The 17,941-nt window shown below is 55.2% G+C and overlaps 5 protein-coding genes across 7 annotated transcripts; 2 read left to right on the top strand and 3 right to left on the bottom strand.

Moving 5' to 3' along the window:
- Nucleotides 1-43: 43 nt before the first annotated feature.
- Nucleotides 44-2,506, bottom strand: H310_09335. Of its 2 annotated transcripts, XM_008875379.1 has the most exons (9): nucleotides 2,040-2,506; nucleotides 1,666-1,986; nucleotides 1,532-1,617; nucleotides 1,225-1,471; nucleotides 1,003-1,165; nucleotides 885-937; nucleotides 683-826; nucleotides 350-625; nucleotides 44-291 (listed from the first exon to the last, which is right to left on the bottom strand). In XM_008875379.1, the coding sequence occupies exons 1-9, from the start codon at nucleotides 2,478-2,480 to the stop codon at nucleotides 73-75; spliced, it is 1,950 nt and encodes a 649-aa protein (XP_008873601.1). In that variant the 5' UTR covers nucleotides 2,481-2,506; the 3' UTR covers nucleotides 44-72. The 2 variants fall into 2 exon arrangements, with proteins under 2 accessions (XP_008873601.1, XP_008873602.1); XM_008875380.1 differs by having other exon boundaries at nucleotides 44-625.
- A 107-nt stretch (nucleotides 2,507-2,613) lies between these two features.
- Nucleotides 2,614-5,034, top strand: H310_09334 (hypothetical protein). The gene is made up of 5 exons (XM_008875378.1): nucleotides 2,614-2,964; nucleotides 3,014-3,524; nucleotides 3,582-3,969; nucleotides 4,034-4,610; nucleotides 4,658-5,034. Exons 1-5 carry the CDS (start codon nucleotides 2,641-2,643, stop codon nucleotides 4,796-4,798), a joined length of 1,941 nt encoding a protein of 646 aa, XP_008873600.1. The 5' UTR covers nucleotides 2,614-2,640; the 3' UTR covers nucleotides 4,799-5,034.
- A 992-nt stretch (nucleotides 5,035-6,026) lies between these two features.
- H310_09333 lies at nucleotides 6,027-8,595 on the top strand. 2 transcript variants are annotated; one of them, XM_008875377.1, is made up of 5 exons: nucleotides 6,027-6,327; nucleotides 6,375-6,840; nucleotides 6,932-7,322; nucleotides 7,367-7,943; nucleotides 8,006-8,595. In XM_008875377.1, the coding sequence occupies exons 1-5, from the start codon at nucleotides 6,085-6,087 to the stop codon at nucleotides 8,147-8,149; spliced, it is 1,821 nt and encodes a 606-aa protein (XP_008873599.1). In that variant the 5' UTR covers nucleotides 6,027-6,084; the 3' UTR covers nucleotides 8,150-8,595. The 2 variants fall into 2 exon arrangements, with proteins under 2 accessions (XP_008873599.1, XP_008873598.1); XM_008875376.1 differs by having other exon boundaries at nucleotides 6,375-6,885.
- Nucleotides 8,596-9,430: 835 nt separating this feature from the next.
- On the bottom strand, nucleotides 9,431-10,284 carry H310_09332 (hypothetical protein). The gene is made up of 2 exons (XM_008875375.1): nucleotides 9,931-10,284; nucleotides 9,431-9,879 (listed from the first exon to the last, which is right to left on the bottom strand). Exons 1-2 carry the CDS (start codon nucleotides 10,234-10,236, stop codon nucleotides 9,568-9,570), a joined length of 618 nt encoding a protein of 205 aa, XP_008873597.1. The 5' UTR covers nucleotides 10,237-10,284; the 3' UTR covers nucleotides 9,431-9,567.
- Nucleotides 10,285-10,815: 531 nt separating this feature from the next.
- On the bottom strand, nucleotides 10,816-17,927 carry H310_09331 (hypothetical protein; the record flags this gene model as incomplete). The annotated part of the gene is made up of 6 exons (XM_008875374.1): nucleotides 10,816-11,189; nucleotides 11,247-11,348; nucleotides 11,406-11,466; nucleotides 11,518-13,552; nucleotides 13,601-13,814; nucleotides 13,869-17,927. The coding sequence occupies 6 exons, from the start codon at nucleotides 17,925-17,927 to the stop codon at nucleotides 10,941-10,943; spliced, it is 6,720 nt and encodes a 2,239-aa protein (XP_008873596.1). The 3' UTR covers nucleotides 10,816-10,940.
- Between the last annotated feature and the right edge of the window lie 14 nt (nucleotides 17,928-17,941).

Genomic DNA, 17,941 nt, shown 5'->3' with positions numbered 1-17,941 from the left:
CAGTTTCACGTCGCCGGTTTCATCCGGACAGTTTCGCCTCACTCATATATCGAATCGTTGTGACTTTGTCGATTAAACATACTCTAGCGTGACGACAACGACTGCGGTCGAGTCTTGAAGGATGCCCTGGTTCGTCACCAATGGCATCGAGTCGGTGAGGCACTTGTCGATCCCGCGCAGCGCTGCCGGCCGGTCTTCCGTATTGACGATGTATCGAGGGGCGTGAGGAAGGACGTAAGTGACGCCGCTGGCGTGGATGACGCTCCACAGGTCCCATCGCTTCGGTCGAACCTGACCAGGACAGTTTTTACTGCATGAGGCACGTCCCCATCACATGATCGATGCAAACCTCTTGGACTTGGGCATCGAAGTCGGGCGATTCCACAAGGCGTAGCTGGATGCGCCAAGGCCCGACCGTGGTCAGTGGGGTCGACTCAGCCTCCAAGATCAAGTCGAGAGGAAGCACGGTCTGGAACATGGGCTCGCGGAACAAGACTAGGGTCTTTCGGTCCGTCACATAAGATTTTGTGGACTTTTTCAGCGTGATCCACGACGCTTTGAAATTGTTCTTGAGCACTTTGACCCGCAGTTCGCTCATGGGCTTATCTCGAATCATGCGCTCGCCCTACGCAAGCGCACAGTCAGAGTGTTTTCGTTCGTTGCGAGCACAATAGGTGGGTACCATGCGCTCATGGCACACTCGCCGCAGGATCTCCTTCCATAAAAACATGGGCTGCGCACACAACAGCGTCAAATCGATCCAGACTGCAAGCCCCGAACTTTGTACAGTGGCGAGCACAGGTCCGAGCAGCGCGGATTCCAAGACCTACATCCAGTCTATCAGGTCGACATCGTCACACAGTGAACGACGGTGTGGCTCTTACGTCGGCGCATTCGGTCGCTTCTTGACCCAAGTTGGACAAGTTATTCAAATACCCTGCCAGCACACAGGATAAATCAATCCCAGCGAGCTCAAGCAAAGGCCGAAGCAGTCGTTTGTACCGTCGCCATAGATTTCTTGCAAGAGCGGCATCAGCCGACGACGGAGTTTTCCCCGCGTACTCCACTGGGGCGTTGTGTCCTTAAAGTACGGCACGCCGAAGACGTGGGCAAAGTCAAAAATGGCATCTTTCGTCACCGACAGTAGCGGACGCCAAATGCGAACCTGCGATCGCACCCGTGGGAATCGTCCCTTGACATCGACGACGAAGGATTTGATCGTACCCCATTCACCACGGACGACGGTGTCATGCCGTTGAGGCCCAGGAGACTTTGGCCCTTCATCATGTTGGAGATGACATTCTCTTGGACATCGCCTCGGTGGTGGCCGACACACATGCCCGGGATTGAATGCTTCGCCATCACTTCCTGGTACGTCGTGTACCGGATGTCGCGACTGAGGTTTTCGTAATCTTCGCGCTTGGTCGTGGCGCGCTGGAACTCGCTGATGGGACGAACGAAGCATTCAATGCTACAGCGCCGCGCGATGACACGTTAAAATGACAGACAGCTCAAGGAGGTCACAACCGACTTGTGCTCGCTGGCCCAGGCATCGACAAACGCCGCTTCGGCACAGCTTTCGGCTCGATTGAGGTAGTCAATGTGCACAGCAACGACCTGGACGGCACATATTTACACCAACACGCCTTAAAGTTGTCAGCATACCTTGTAGTTGTTGTAGTGTGGCGCCAGCTTCACTAACAAGTACGCAATGACCATGGAATCGACTCCACCCGATAGGGAGATCCCTATGGCTGGACAAGACTCGGACCCAGCGCGCATGGAAGTCAGGAACGAATGCATAACCGGCACCAACGGATGCTTTGGCAAGAGGGTTGCTTCGTTTGGGTTTACGAACGCAGCCCGTTCCAGAATGTCGAATTCCTCGTCAGGCGCTTTGAGGTTTGGGGCGCGAAGATGCGCCTGGCGCTGCACAGTTGTGCGCCGAAATTTGGAGAGGAGGTCCGTGTTTTCGACCATCGTGTGCTGTCCATGTCAATGCGTTGAACAGCTCCACGATTTGCATTGTCCAAACTTACCTCGCGGGCGTCAATGTGGGCCAAGACATGTTCGAGGCGGTCGGGGGTCGGAGAATGCCGGAAAGGCATGAGGGCAAACACAAAATGCGGGACCGGGACGTTCAAGTGGAGTTGCTGGTCGACGAACTCAGTGGCCAATTCCAACGCGATGACGTCGATGGCCTTGCGTCTATCTGCATCGTGTCGGTACACGTGACGGCAGAACTGGTCAAGGAGAACGATCAACGCCACAAACGAAGACGGACGACTTGTCCAGGTCGCATGCAGTGCTCGCGTTTCGGCAGTCGCCAGGAGGTCGCCAAACCTGGCCGTGATATCAGCATCCGCAGCAGCTTGAACCTCACTTCCAGACGCAGGGAACCACTTCGTCCGATACAGCTCGTGCATGTCGCCATCAAACCAGTACGCAAGGACTTCGTCCGCCGACGTTGCCACGTCCATGGCTGCCGACACTTGGTTTCAATGGCGGAAAACGACATGGTGTATCCGGACAATCGTCATTTGGTGATCAAGTGGATCTTTATCCGAATGACCGACGAAAGGTCACGACCGTTGTACCAGTTACATCCAAAACGTCACCGACTGGCTTTGAGCCGGCAAGATGAACGTGGTCGGTGTGATGGCGGTTTCTGGGCCTGACAAGAGTGCAGTTGCGGATGAACACCCTGGTAGCGTCTCGTCGGGCAGCGACGAAGAAAAGGAGAGCGCGCAGCCTGTGGCGCCGTCGCCAGACGACGACATCACCGTTGACCGCCTCGAGGCTGCGTTCAACAACCGTGGAGATTTCCTTCTGATCTTCCTGTCGCCAGTGTTCTTCACGCTGTTTTTCTGTGTGTTTGCGTCCGCGGCGCTGACCCATGTGCCAATAAAGGAAATATTTCCATCCCATCGCGGCTTGGCCATGACCCTCATGGCGATTGGCGACGTACGTCTTCAAACGTCCCACAAGTTGAAAACTCATTGCGCACGTACAGGAAACATTTGAAGACACGACACTCCAGTTCAAGCGAATTCACACACCGGACGACGCGCTTCAATGGCTGACGCAGTCGTTGGTCCCAACGCTGTTCACAGCCCCGGACGCCAACGCTCTGGCTGCCATTCCTGCTGCACGTCGAGCTCGCGTTGCCACGTACCAAAAAATCGTCGGAGCGGTTGAAATTCGAGTGTTCTCGGTGCCTTCTATCGCATGTAGCAGCTCGAACGAGCTCACGAAGATCTACCACCCGTGCCACAACTTCAACGCTGTCCCGTTCGAAGTGCCATGGTACATTCCAGCCAACAGCCCTCGCGACGACGTCCTCGTCTGGCTGTCGGGTCTCCAAGCAAACGGAAGCCTCATCAGTCCGTCGATGACGTCGCTTCACGTGACAATTCCGATGTACAACGGAGAGCTGGACTTGCTCTGCATCGTGTCATTGCGGATCAACTTCCAGTCCGGCGGGTTCGTCGACACCAAGTATAAGCTGACGTCAATTCCGCTTGGTACTGACAGGTCTCCGTGCTCTTCAAACTCATCGACACCGTGTGTGCATGATGTAGATCCCTACGGCGGCCAACAAAGCAGCGTCGACGTTCTTGTCGTCATATTCTTTGCCATGACGCTCGTCATGGAGTATCGCAAGTACCGCCAAGTTTTGAAATGTCGACAGCGCCGTTTCTGGACGCCGTGGCGAGTTGTTACGTGGTTCGTCCTTATTGCGGTCGTGGTGTTTTATGCATGCTGGGTGGTGCTGTGCGTGCTGGTGTACGACCTGTCCCTTCAGAACAAAGTTATCACGCTGGACGATCCCGCCCTCGATATCGACGCCAACGTCAAGCTGTTTGAGACGTACGTTGGCGACATTCTTGCCAACGTGACGACCATGGACTACGTCATGATTGCCCTTCGACTCGTCGCCATGAGTGGTTGCTGCTTGCTCATGTTGCGGTACGTCCGTCCGGTCGTCGACACGTGTCTGACTGGAGACGTTGGAACTGTCGGTGTGGGTTAGAATTCTCGGGTCGCTGCGATTCCATCCTCGGCTGAATGTCGTCACTGCGACCTTGGTCAAGTCGCTCCAGGACCTGCTTCCGTTTTGTTTTGTGTTTGTCGTGTGCCTGTCGGCGTTCGTCGTGTCCGGGTGCCTCTTGTTTGGCGACAACGTGAAGCAGTTCAGTACGGCCAGCATGGCGTACGTGACGGTTGTCAACATGCTGTTTGGCCAGTTCGATTTGGCGCAGATCTTCGACGTCAACTACTACTTTGCCGTCGTGTGGTACTGGAGCGCCATGGTCGTCCTCTTCCTCGTTCTGTTCAACCTCCTTCTCGCGGTCGTGTTGGAGGTGTTCTACCGCGAGCATCACAAAGCCGACGCACAGGCCGCCCCGTACATCCAAGCGATTTCAGACTTGCAGCGCATGGAAGGGGTGTGGCTGTGGCCATGGGCTCACCGAGACATGCTTGCGCTCGGCCGTGCCGTCAAAGCCAAACACCTCGCCGAGATCACAGCTCCAGCTATTGCAAAGGCGTTAAATTTATCTAACGACCACGCAAAGACTGTGTTGGCCAAGGCAACGGCATTCGCCAAGGTGCTTCGCCCACCAGGTGACCACCTAACTCCACGATGTTGTAACAGGTCATGGATGTGCTGCGTCAAGCGTACACTGCGGAGTCACCTCGAAAACGTGAAAGTCACGTCGAGTGTGTCCACCAGCAGCTCGGCGAGATGGAAACTCGGATCGCGTCGATGGTCGCCCGGCTCGACACTCATGTTTAACGGGACCCATGACGCACTTGACAGTCACGCCAACAAGATCTCTCGCCATGCAATACTGTTTGCCACGCACCTGTGGCTGCTGGACCTTGCTTTTGTGCAAAGGTCGCTCTCGTTGTGTGCCGATCCAGAGGAAGGCGGCAGTGATGCCTACGTGCCAACGTCGGTGTTCCTCTCATATCTTAATCCACTACACTGAATGGTTCAGAATGCACCATAATTCCAGTTCCAGAGCATCGCATTGGCACAAGTGTATGCACTTTGCGATCCAAAACTCTCCGCCATTTCATCTCTTGAGTGCTTTGGAATAGCCATTTCAGCTCATGAAACGATGAACTCCACTCTTCCTCGTCACCAAGCTGATGTTTGCTCAATCTCCATCGATATCGAAGCTTAGTTTGCAGCCGTCCAAGCGCTTGTGCGGCTCCGCCGACACGTACTCCAAGCAACAATTCATCGTAGCAAACGATGTCACATCCCCTTTGCATGCTCGGTCTGCATTTGTCCATGCGCTGATCCGGCCGCATTCGCGCACATGACACGCCTACCTGCAGCGACTCTTCGTCAGTGTGCAATAGGTTGGCTCCCAGCGCTACTTTGGCTTTTATTTCGGCAGCGCTGGTACAAATTTCTATCATTGACAGTTCACCCATCTCTGTCGTGCGGTCTCCAGGTGACTCTCGCCCGAATGGTACCCCCATCGCTCTCTTCTCGTTGCATCTGCACGACATGTACGATCGCTGCCGTCTGTTTCGGCCATTAAACAGCCGAACAAGATGGAGTTGTGCCGCGCGTATACGTTTGGGTGAATTCTTGATGTTGTCATGACTACCATACGCCTTTGGCAACAAGTTCGAAGGCCGCAAACTGAACGTCTCCGTGGTCTATAAAGGTTGCGCCAACTTGAGTTGTCCGCTTCCTCGGACGACACCACGTCAAACAAATCATCGCTCGCCTCTGCAAATAGAACTCATCGACTGGCGACACAGTTATCTTCCTTGCCCGCCAGACCGCTTCAACCTTTACCAAACACCAACCGAGATCTCAAGGATGCGTGGGGGGGGGTCGTGCTGGCAATTGGGCCGACCAAGTGACTCGACACTCAAAAGGTTTGCCATGACCTGTCGGTAGCTGACTTGGTCGTCGGTGGTGTCGCCGTCATTGTGTGTGGTTTTTTGGGTTGTAATTATAGCTGCAAGATATGAATAGCCCGACTGCCGTCAGCAAGACACGTCGTGCCTGTTTCATGAGGCTGTGCCAGGTCGTGATTTGCAACGCAGGTGAACACCATGGCGGCCATGCCCTCGTCCATGACGCTTCGGCGTTCCCTCTCGTCATACAACATCCTGACGGTCCAGGATGTCGTCGAAGCGTACGACAGTCGCAACGAGTTCAAAGCAATCTTCATCACGCCAGTTGTGTACGTTTTCTTTTTCATCTTTTTTGCGTCCGCCGCGTTGACGCACGTGCCGATTGAGACCATGTTTCCATCCCAAAATGGGCTCTATTCGACGCTCGTCACGTCCGGATCGGTAAGGATCTGCGTCCGCCGCGCTCCGACATGAACGGCGGTGCGTAGGACACACTCACACCCGAGTCACCGATGCAATTCAAGAACATTCAGTCGCACGCGGATGTGTTTGCATGGCTCACCAACACGTTCGTCCCGACCGTGTTTGCCTCGACAGACTATAACAATGACACGATCCCGATCGACCAAGTCGGTCGCATTGCGTCGTTTCAAATCATCGTCGGCGCGGTCGAAGTCAAAGTGTACGTGGCGCCCGTCGTGCCGTGCAAAGACTCGGTGTCGCTCTCGGCCATCTACAACACATGCCACGACTATGAACACGTCCAAGAGACCAAGCCGTGGTACTTGAGTCCCAAGCTACCCGGCCCTGAAATCTACGACTGGGTTGACCACGTCAAGCAATCTCGTTCCCTTGTCAACACGTCGACTACTGCCCTCCATATCAACATCGCCACGTACAACGGCGAGCTCAACCTGCTCTGCATCACAGCACTTCAAATCAAGTTTCAACGTGGTGGGTATATCGACACACGGTCCAAAATGACGTCGATGCCTCTTGGTGCGTTGGCCACGTTTGTGGCGAGGCAACTCACACCCACGCCTAGATCCGTACGGGAACGACGCGAGCAATGGCCTCATGGACTTTTTCACCGCCATCATGTTTGTGACAGTCGTCTCGATCGAGTATCGCAAGATATCCCGGCACCGCATGCGCCACACGGTCGTGTGGACCAAGTGGCGCACCATCACATGGATGTCGCTGGTGTCCGTGTTGACATTTTATGTCTTTTGGACCATCTTAAGCGTCATGGTGGACGCGGACGGCCTCAAGCATGACATCATCACGATGCAAGACCCAGCGTTTGACTTTGATGCGAGTTACGACCTGGGGGTGCAGTACTTGAGCACGATCATGGAGAGGATGAAGTCGATGGGCACGATCATGACGATTCTCCGGCTCAGCGCCATGGTCGCGATGTGCTTGCTCATGTTTCGGTATGCTCTGTCAAAACAATTCGGGGTTGACGATCTAACATTAGCATCCTCGGCTCGTTGCGGTTCCACCCGGGGCTGAATGTAGTCATGGCGACCCTGACCAAGTCGCTTCGATCGCTCGCGCCGTTCTTCTTTGTGTTTGTCGTGTGCCTCTCGGCGTTTGTCCTGTCGGGCTGTTTGCTGTTCGGCGACAGCACCAAGGCCTTCGGCTCCATCGGCATGTCGTACGTGACCGTCGTCAACATGTTGTTTGGCCAGTTCAACCCAGACACTGTCCTCGACGTCAACTACTACACAGCCGTCGTGTGGTACTGGAGCGCCATGGTCATCCTTTTCCTGGTCCTTTTTAACATGCTCCTCGCGATCGTGATCGACTCGTTTGAGAAGGTGCACGATCGGACCGAGAAACGATCGTCGCCGTACTTTGCCGCTATCTCCGGGCTCGCACGGCTCGAAGGACCATGGCTGTGGCCATGGAGCCACCGCGACATGCAACGGCTCGGACGCGCCGTCCAGTCGAACGAACTCACTGACGTGTCGCCGAGTGCCATCGCCAAGCACCTCGCCATTCCAGACGAACAAGCTCGCCGCTTGCTCATGAAAGTCCGAGCGTTCAAGCAGGTAAGTCTGTCTTCACGGTTGCCGCGTGCGTGACCAGCTACTTTTTCATGACGCATCTGCAGGTGATGGATGTCCTGCGTGATTCCTACGAGGACGAACACGAACGCGAAGTGGAAGGGCCATCGACCCAAGACTTGTCCAACCAGCTCACGGCCTTGCAAACCCAAATTGCGACACTGGTGGCCCGACTCGACTCGCCTGTGTAATGCCGATAACAGCAGTCTCCATCTTGAACGAGAGGCCACGAAACATCGTTTAGCTAATCCAGTGGAATCCCGCTGGGTACGGACAGATCATTTTGCGTGTACGCGCAGTGCTCAAGCAGACGTGTACGGCACGGTCGGCTTTGCAGGATGATGCGTGTGTGGCTCATCCTCCCAACGATATGAATGGAACGTCGCGGCGGGTGGCGTCGTCGTCCCAGTGCCTCCCCTCCAATCCCTCCGCTTTTGGACGAGTGACGGGCCATGACGTGGCGCTTTGTCCTAAGACTAAAGTGTACTCCGCACAGTGCATGTATCGATTTGTCTTCGTGACCTCCGTATGGACGGCATAGGAGCAGCAGTCACGTCGGCTCAAATCCAAGGACAACCTCATCCGTTCCGGCATGGCTGCCCTCGATTTGGTCATGCTCCAGTGCGGACGTGTCATGATAAATCGTGGCATGACCTGCATGGATACAAAGCCATCGCGACGTTCGCGGCGTCGCTCATGCCGTTTTTCTGCATCTTCCTCATCTGGTTGGTCACGTATGGGGCGTTCTCTTTGGCGAGAGCGCCTCGTGGAGTTCACCACGATGCCTCGATCCATTGTGACTGTTGTAAATCTAATGTGTGGCCCGCTCGTCGACCTCGCTGCGATCTTTCCTGTCGACGACATCACGGCGTTCGACGGGTACTGTTGCGCTATGATCGTCCACATTCTCGTGCTCTTTAACAGGGTCGTCGCGATCGTCTTGGCTGCGTTCGACCAAGTTCGGACCGTCTCGGCCATCAAAATTGCGCCATGCATGGCGGCAATCGCCAAACTCTCTGCCAACTCACAGTCCCCATGCTGTGACCATGATGGAATCATCCGTACAAGGTGTAGTTTCGGCATGTTGGCAGACCGACGTCGCCGCCACAACCACGGGAGTCATGACCGCGCTGTTCATCGCCAAGCCGCAGTCCATTCCAGAGAGAACAACATGTTTTCCAGCGCAAGACGACAGCGTTTCGGACGACCCAGCAGCTATCGACTGCCTCTCGGGTGGGAAAATGGGTTTATGCTTCGCCACACCAACTCCAATCCGCTCGACGACGATGAAGATGACATCGTCCAAGATTCAGCATGGACGGTTCGACGAGCTCACCCTGCATTTGGACGCCAAGCGCTGTCCCCGTCACTATGCCACGTCTGAGGTGCGACTCCAAGCTGCGAAACCGGTGCGGAGTCCAGTGAATTGTCGTGTCGTAGAGTCGTTCGAGTTGACTGGATGTGGTTGTCAAGTCGATGGTGCACCTTGGCTGCGGAGCGACGCGCGCATCCACGAGAACGAATGGTCTAGCAGTCTCTGGAACGATCCGCATCAAGCGTTAATACATAGGCGATCCATATTTTCAATCCCGGACACATCGTGTCCGAGTTACATGACAGCGCGGTACGTGACATACCGCCCTGCCGTCTCGCTAGGACGAATGATCTTGACGACTTGGCCGCGGGACATGCCGTAGTAGCGGGCAATGGGGTCACTCGCTTGCATGCGGGGAAGCTGGGTGTCTTTGAGCTTGTAGCGCTTGAGCAGCGCCAGTTTTTCCTCCTTTGTCAGGACCTTGTGCACAGGCACGAGGGTGTGTTCAGTGATATCCACGAGGAGCTCGTTTTCCTTGAAATGGTCGATTTTGTATCGAGGTGCCATTTCGTTCAATGCTTGCTTGGCAAAGGGGGTGATGCCGTCCTACAAGAATCCTTCCATCGGGGGATTCGATCGTACAATGGTCGTCCATACCTGGACAATCAAGATGGCCTTGGTCACGTTCTCATCCTTCATGCGGTTGCAATAGTTACGAATTGGCTTCACCCCCACCTTCGGGTCCTCCGGGTAAAACACAAACAAGTTGTCGGACGGGTCGTCCACTTTTTCGACGAGAATCGTCATCGTGTCGCGAGTCGGGTTCTCGCCAAACTGTGCAGTGAATCCCTCCGGTGTACGATGGAGCTCTTCTTCGCTCACGATGTACCCTCGGTTGTGCAGCATCTTGACCACCGTCTTGCGGACACGAAACAGCTTGGACGCTTCAGGGTTGAGGCTCATCTTGCTTCACGACCAAGGAATCCCAATATGCGCCCGACTCGATGGGAGGGCATCCGCATAATCGCACCGTTTTCCGGATATTGCCCATCCTCGCCATCCAATGGGACGGAAACCTCTTTCGTTTAATATTTAGATTCGATGGGGGGAGACACAGTTTACACGACTGAAATGTCCGTCGCCAAGTCCCCCCATCATGGCTAGACAACCGACAGCGCACATCATCCCCATGCCGCGCAACACAATGCCGTGAAACGAAGGCACTGTCGTGTGGTTGTTGGCCACCCACCGTGTCAAGGTCTCTTGCGCAGACCTAGATGCCGTTCCAGCAAGTCGGTAGCCCTTCATGGGCAGCAGCAAGTCGACGAATTCGCAACGTACGGAAAAATGTCCTCATGATTGCTTGTTTGGAATAGCTCATGCAGCAGCCTTTGTTGGTATGCAAGATGCGTAGCCGTGGCGCTCCCTGAAGGAGCCGCCCAACTGGTTGCATCGTTGAGAGGCACCGTGGAGAGTGTCGCGCGGCGATGTCGCAGCATCTGCCTTGGTCGTGTCCATGCGAAAGAATGGCTGCGGACTGGGGCCGTCGTCGACTGCTCAAACACTGCAGTGTCAAGGCTATTGTTACTCGAGTCACTTGCGCTGACAACTACGTCATTCCGTTGTGATGTTGAACAAGCAATGGGGGTGGCTCTGTCGTCGCGTTTCTAGACGGAAACTTGGGCTTCGAGGCGGCAGAGCGTCGCTTGCAGCGACTCCAGTGTCTCTTTTCGGTTCTTGTGCAAGTGGCACGTGTTTTGTAGATCCCGCTGCTCCTGGTGGATCTCGTCCAGGAGCATCGTGAGCGCCGCCGTGGCTTCGGTCAGGTCCTGCTGTTCTTGGATGTACAGCCCCATGAGCGCTTTCAGCGCGGTCATTTTGTCTTGGACTTGGCTGAGCTTGGGGCACACCACCATCTACGATAGCTCCCCGTCATCATCATCATCCCGATTTTCAACACACAACCGCAGCACCTCGCGATGCGCCATGCACTCCTCCAAGTACAGCTCGATGGCGCTCGGTACTTTCGTGCCAATCACTTGGTCGAATGTCGCCAGCAACGCGGTTTCGTTGGTCTAAACGAGGCACAAATTCGTCGGGAAAGGTGCTGTCCTGCAATGCTGTCCACATACCAAGGCTTCGATTTTGTCGTTGAGTTGCTTGATTTGGGTCGCCAGCATTTCTTGGGTTTTTCTACAACCCAGTCAGAAACGTGGCGAGGACAAATATCGGCGGCGCACCCACCGCTTTTGCAGCGCAGCTTCCGAGAGCGGCTCAAATACAGACACGTGGTAGTCGAGGGTTTTCGGGTTGAGCCATGAAAACGCATTGTCCCACTCGAACTTCAACACGCCCGACGCTTTGGCCTGGAATGTGCCTTGCAAGCGCTCGACACGGTTGATCGGGACGACGTCGGTGTCGCCGTTGAACGTCAGCGCAAAGTTGACGTCCGTGTCGAGCTCTTCGATGCGGAAACTCCATTGAATCGTTTGGCCAGCCGAGACAACGACGGGCAGGTCAAATGAGCTTCCAGCTTTGATCACGACGCCGCTCTTGAGAACGAGCGTAACTTCCAACGGATTCACCACGATGTCGTCGGCGGAGACGGGGGCAGAAATGTCCTTGGCCAGCGCGTCCTGGAGCGCTGCGTGTTCGTCGAGTTTGGCCTGCGCCTCGTCCAGCCACACTTCTGCGTCGAGCTTGAGCTTGGTCATGTGCACCACATGGAGGTCCTTCCGTTCCATCAACGCGCGCTTCTCGTGCTCGATCGTGCGCTCGAGTTCGTCCAGCATTTTCGTATGGACCGGCGCCTTCAACGTCGCGAGCTGCTGGAGCTTCTCGTTCAATGTTTCCCGAAGACTTTGCACGGACTGCATCAAGTGCGTGTTTTCGAGTTGAAGGTTTTGAATTTGCGCTTGATATGATGCTGCGTCGGGCGTAGTTCCGTTGCTGCCGACCGGGGGTGGCTGTGGTTGGGACACGGCAGACACTTGACGCAGCAACGACTCGTTTTCCGCCGTTAACGCTGCCACCTTGGCTTGCAACTGACCAAGTTGTCGATGGGTCGCGTCGCCTGCCGCTCGGTCGTCGTGGGAAGGAGTCGAAGCAAACTGTGCCTTCAACGCAGCGATTGCAGCGTCATGCTCGACCTGCTGAGTGTGGCGTTGGTCGGCCAATTGTCGTTGGGCATCTTGCGTTGCTTGGCGCAATTGCAATTCGGCGTTTTGTTTGAGCAACTGGACGTAGCTGTTTTTCTCTTCGAGTTGGGACGTGAGCAACTTGGTCGCTTCAAAGGCCATCTTTTCGTTGGCCGCTTCCACCTCCAAACGACTCGACAAATCCGCCAGCGCTGCGTCTTTCTGGGCCAGGAGGAGCTGCAGCTCGCGCAACTTGCTGTCGTTCGTGCTGCTATCTTCCATTGACTTCTGCACTTGGCCATTCTCTGATTGGGACGACTTCTGAAGCGATGCAACAAGGGCAGTTTTCTCCTGAGCATGTTGATCGATTAATTCTTGATGCGTGCGCTCCAGCTCTGCCAATTTCAGTCGCCACGCTTCGTCGAGAGCTGCTTTTTCCGGCTCGAGTTGCGCAATTCGCTCAAGGCATGCGGCGCTGTCGTCTCGAGTCGTTCCGTCGTTCGAGAACGTCTTCCGGAGGGCTTGGAGTTCGGACAGGGCAGCATCCCGCTGGGCCACGACGTCCTGGTACTTGGCTTCGATCGCTGCTTTCGCATCAATAACATCGACCAACTCGGTCTTCATCTTGACCAGTGCGGCATCGAGGATGGCTGCTTTATTCATTTCGGTCGAAACTTCAGCGATCTGTCGTTCGAGATCCGCAACTGCTTGATTCTGCTGCGTCAATTCCAAGAGAGTTGCCTCCAGTTCGGCTGAGCGCTCCTGGCGTTGCTTCGATTCAGTCTCGCCAACTGCACTGAGTTTTGCCAACGCCTCGTCCAGTTGCTCCTGCAACTGGGCAATGGATGCTTCAAACGATTCCTTGTCGCTCATCGCCTTGGTCACTAGCATCGACTTGAGTTCCAGCGTTTCATTGAGCGCTGTTAATTCATGCTGCACTTGTTCCAGTCGGACGGCAGCTGCCGCCAATGCAGCGTCCTTCGTCGCCAACGACGCCTCCAACTCCTGGACGCGGACTCCTGTCGCCTGGAGTTGGCTGTGCAAGTCTGCCGTCGCGGTTTCCAGCTCCACTTTGATCACTGCCTGCACCTTCTCCTTTGGCACTGAAGCACGCGCAGCGTCTTCGATGGCGGCCGTCAACCCTACTCCGTACGCAGTGAGAGTTGCTCGTACACAATGGCAAAACGAACGTGATATGATCTCTTCCTTGTTCAGCAACGCATTCTCGTGAGTTTCCCGAACGTGGCGACCATATTCTTGCAGAGTTGCCAGTTGCGTTTCGAGTTGCTGCTTCTCGGCCAGCATCGGATTGAGCAACGCCGTGCGCTTTTCAGCCTTCTTCAATGCCGCCGCCGCCCGCGTCTTATACTCTTCGAAGGCGGTTTGCATGTCCTTCAGCTGCACCTATTCACGATCGACATTGTCATGGTGCATGCACCGCACGCATAGATCGTATACCAATGCATTGTCACGTTCTTGATGCATGGCGGCTTGCCGCGCTCCATCCGACGCGAAAGCTGCCGACTTGGTTGCTTCCAGCTCGTCGATGGTTCTTTGGAACGTTTCGATTTCGCTTGCATGCGTCTTTTGGAGGGTATTCACTCTTGCCTGCCACGTTGTCACTTCTGCTTCGTAGCGCGCGACCGCTTGCAACTTTTCAGTCTCAAGGGCTTCCTTCTGCGCGACCAAGCTGCCGATATCTGCAGCATGTTGTGTTAGCGCCGCACGGACTTGCCGAAGTTCGTCCGCCAAGGCAGCCTTGTCCGCTTCCAATTCAGTCTGAGACGCTGTCAACCCATCACGGTCCGTTTGCAGGTGTGCTTTTTCGGCGACCAACGCATCGAGCTGCTCTTCCAGCCGTTGAATGTTGACTGCATGCTCTTTGGTCAAAGTGTCCACATGCTTTTGAAGGATTTCAACATGGCCAGCCTTCAACCGGTCCGACAAGTCGCGCAACTCGACGGCGTGCACGCGTTGGGCCTCTACAAGAGTCTCTCTTTCATCTTCCAACTGTTTGATTCGGCTTTGGAGCTCCAGCGCCGATGCTTTTGCCTCTTCTGAAACAATCGCCAACTCACACGTCAATGCACCGACTTTGTCCTCGTGACTACCATCGCTACAGGAGGCTGCTGCCTTGGCCGCTGTTTCGTAGTCGTGCTTGAGTTGCTCTATGTGCCGGTCGTGATCTTCCATGAGGCGCAGCTTCTCGTCTGTCAGAGTTTGGACCGCTTGCTCCAACGCTTGAAATTGGTCCTGCCACTGGCTTTCGCGAGCACTTGCAGCGGCTTGCCACGCTGTTTTTTCCGTAACGAGCACATTCACTTGGTCTACCAGCGCCTGGACTTTCGCAGCGCATTCACCTTGCACGGCTTGGAGCTCTGCTAGCAAGTCTGCTTTGGTTTCTTCGGATGACAGCAAGTTGGCCCGTACGGAAGCGAGTTCTTGGTCCAGCCACGCAACTTGAGACTCGAATTGAGCCGTTGTTTTGGACAACTCTTCCATGGTCGCTTCTGTCGCTAGCTGTGCAGTCGTCGCCCGATTCAGCTGCACGATGTCGTCCTCGAGTTCAGCCACCCGCGCAGCCAACTCGTCCGACAAATTCTTCAACGACACCTTTTCTTGTGTGAGAGCGGTCTCGGTCATTGTCCATTCGTCGATAGCCGCTGTATGTTGCTCCTGAAGGACTCGAAGGGATTCTTCTGTCGATGCAGCGGTAGCGAGGGCACCGCGCAGTTGGTCTGCTAATACGCCCTTGCCTTCTGTCGCTGCCACTACGCCCGCTCTAGCGTTTTCCAGCAACACTCGCGACTCATCGTGCAACGTGAGCAATTCGGCGTCCTTGGCAGCAACTTGCTTTTTCAGGTCCTGGACGTTCTGGACAAATTGCTCTTCCATCACTTTTTGCTGCGCCTGCCAGTCAAATTTTTCCGTCTCGAACACGTCCTTCGCCATTGCCAGGTCGTCTTGCGAAGCTTTCAATTGCTCCCCCAAATTGGCATTTTCGTCTTGAATCCCAGCAAATTGCTCCAGCAACTCCTCACGGCTAGCTTCGAGGGACGTTGCGGTGGCCTTGGCCGTCTCTAGTTGCTCGAGCAACTGTGTTTTGGAAGCTTCCAAAGCATGGACTTGCTTGGACAATTCAAGCAACTTGGAGTCGTTTTCATTCAGCGACGTTGCCGACAAGTCCGCCACAGTCTGCGTCAAGTGCTGTACCTCCAGTTCGAGCGCCTGTGCGCGCTCGATCCATCGCTCTTTCTCGGCGCGTAGCCCTGCCACTTCGTCCTTGAGTCGTGCGCCGTGTTCTTGCCTGGCCATTTCCTCTTCCTCGTGGGTCGTTCGCATTTCTTGGTGCAATTGGTGGGCATTTTCCACGTGCAGTTCGAGCGCGCGCACTTGCTCTGCATGGAGGAGCACCGTTGCTTGTTCCTGCGCGACAGACGCTTCCAGCCGCTCGATTTGTGCGTGAAATTGACCTTTTTCCTCGTTCAATAGACGAATGGCTGTCGCGAGCAGCGTGAGCTTGTCCCCAACGCTGCTCACGCTTTCGACGCCGCCGATGCTGCTACTGCTTCGATTGCGGTCATGGTTGTTACTGGGGTCGTTTGAAGTCAGCTGCGCTTCCAACCTCGCAATACCGTCGCGGACTGCCACGAGTTCGAGTTCCCATGACCCAGCAGTCTGCACTGCCTCTTCTGCTTGACGCCGCACAGCCACCAATTCGTCTTCGAGCGTCTCGATGGTGTCTTGGTTAATTGCTGCCAGCTCTTCGGCCGCGACCAGTTGGCGTCGGGCCGAAACGAGATCGGCCGTCAACGAATCGGCAGTCCCGTGCACGGTCGCCAATTGAGCTCGAACGTCCGCTAGCTCTGTCTTTAAACTTTCTACGACAGAGTCATGGTTGTTGTCGAGACCGGAGGTGGCCGCCGACGACAGTTGCGCTTCCAGCGCTTCCAACGTGGACTGACGTTCGTCGAGTTCTCGTTCCAGCGACTCGATCTTGAGTCGATTCGCCTCGATCAAGTCTGTGGATGCAGCCAGTTGGATCTGGGTCTCTTCCAGCTCGACCATCGTCCTGTCGGTGGAATCCACCGACGCTGCCAACTGCTCTTGGGTGTCTTCCAGCTCAGCCAGTGCCTTTTCCGTGGCTTCCACCGATGCTGCTAACTCGACATGAACGTCGCCCAGTTCCGCTTGAGTCTTTTCGTGGGCCGCGGTGGTCGCTGTAACATTGTCGCGGAGAGCCACGAGATCTTTTTCCAAGGAATGGATGGTGGATAGCGCCTTGTCTTCTGCAGCCGTGAGTTGAAGCTCGTGCGACTCCAGCGCAGCGTGATATTGGGCACGGCAAGCCGCCAATTCGTCTTCGAGATGAAGAAGCGACGACTGCGCAGCTGCCACGGCAGTCGTGGACTCGACGATCTTCGCTTCCAACGCCTCCATTGCATCAGCACGACTGGTGTCGTTTTGCGCGCAGACGGTAGACATCGTGTGCTCAGCTGAGTGCAATTTCTCTTGGGCAGCCACAAGTTGCTGCGAGAGATGCGCCACCTGATCCGTTTTGGCTTTTAGATCGTTCTCTGTTTGGGATTCCTTTCCGCGCATCTCGTCAAGTTCCTTTTCCAGCATGTCCATGGCATCTTGGCTTGTCTTGATACGGTCGTGGAGTTGCTGGACTAGTTGCTGGGACGCTGCGTCTTTCGCACGCAATTCCGCCACGTCCTTTGCCAGCGCCTCGCTTTGCTTGAGCAAGCGTTCCCATTCTTCCTGCATTTCTTGCTCCGCGGTGGCATTTTCTGTCTTTAGCGCGTCCAACTGTGCCGCCAATGCGTCGATTTGGTCGTGGGCAACCGACAACTCAGCTTCCAACGCTTCCTTGGCTCCAGCAACTTCATGCTGACTTTTCTTGGATAAGGACAACTCAACTTCGATTTGTTCGAGTTGCTCTAGAAGTTGCAATTGCTGGGCTTGAGTGGCTTCATGATGTTGCTTCCATTGCGTCAATTCAGCCTCCAATGCCACCACTCGAGCTTCTGCATCCTTCAACGCGTTCTCGGTCTCGGAATTCCCGGTCTTTGCTTGAGCATTGGGTACTTGAGACAGAGCAGCAGACCAGTCCATCTCGGGAGTGTACGTATCACCCAGCGTAGACGCGAGCCACGTCTCGATTGCTTCCAAGCGTTGCACCCCAATGCGAACGTGGCTCGCCGATTGCGCCAACGAGTTCGCAGGTCCCATAGCTTGTTTGTTTCTCATTTCTTCGCTCTTCTTTTCCAACATCGCACCGACAAGCTGAAGATTACGCAGAGTGGTCGACATTGGTTCCGACGATAACGATCCCGCCATTTGCAAAAGCTGGTGCTGCCGTTCCATGAGGTCCGCCGACTGAAGCAAATGCTCCACAGACGCCAAGAGGCCCGCCGATGCATCAATGCCGCCCTTTTTGGCTGCATCTTCCGCTCGTTTTCGAAGCTTCTCGGCAATGCCCCTGACGTGGACACTTAGCTCCGCCGCCGCCATTTTGACAAAGTGAG

The sequence above is a fragment of the Aphanomyces invadans genome (assembly GCF_000520115.1).
Source record: "Aphanomyces invadans strain NJM9701 unplaced genomic scaffold supercont1.20, whole genome shotgun sequence".
NCBI lineage: Eukaryota > Oomycota > Saprolegniomycetes > Saprolegniales > Verrucalvaceae > Aphanomyces > Aphanomyces invadans.
The sequence above is the reverse complement of the archived record's forward strand: the minus strand, read 5'-3'. Positions and strand labels throughout refer to the sequence as shown.

Coding starts and splice junctions, on each gene's coding strand:
- H310_09332 (XM_008875375.1), bottom strand. CDS start 10,236: ATGAGCCTCAACCCTGAAGCGTCCAAGCTGTTTCGTGTCCGCAAGACG. Junction 9,880..9,930: donor AGGCCATCTTGATTGTCCAG/GTATGGACGACC, acceptor GGATTCTTGTAG/GACGGCATCACCCCCTTTGC.
- H310_09335 (XM_008875379.1), bottom strand. CDS start 2,480: ATGGACGTGGCAACGTCGGCGGACGAAGTCCTTGCGTACTGGTTTGAT. Junction 1,472..1,531: donor GCCTGGGCCAGCGAGCACAA/GTCGGTTGTGAC, acceptor GCGGCGCTGTAG/CATTGAATGCTTCGTTCGTC. Junction 292..349: donor TCGATGCCCAAGTCCAAGAG/GTTTGCATCGAT, acceptor TGTCCTGGTCAG/GTTCGACCGAAGCGATGGGA.
- H310_09334 (XM_008875378.1), top strand. CDS start 2,641: ATGAACGTGGTCGGTGTGATGGCGGTTTCTGGGCCTGACAAGAGTGCA. Junction 2,965..3,013: donor CCCTCATGGCGATTGGCGAC/GTACGTCTTCAA, acceptor GCGCACGTACAG/GAAACATTTGAAGACACGAC. Junction 4,611..4,657: donor AGGCAACGGCATTCGCCAAG/GTGCTTCGCCCA, acceptor ATGTTGTAACAG/GTCATGGATGTGCTGCGTCA.
- H310_09333 (XM_008875376.1), top strand. CDS start 6,085: ATGGCGGCCATGCCCTCGTCCATGACGCTTCGGCGTTCCCTCTCGTCA. Junction 6,328..6,374: donor CGCTCGTCACGTCCGGATCG/GTAAGGATCTGC, acceptor GGCGGTGCGTAG/GACACACTCACACCCGAGTC. Junction 6,886..6,931: donor AATGACGTCGATGCCTCTTG/GTGCGTTGGCCA, acceptor ACCCACGCCTAG/ATCCGTACGGGAACGACGCG.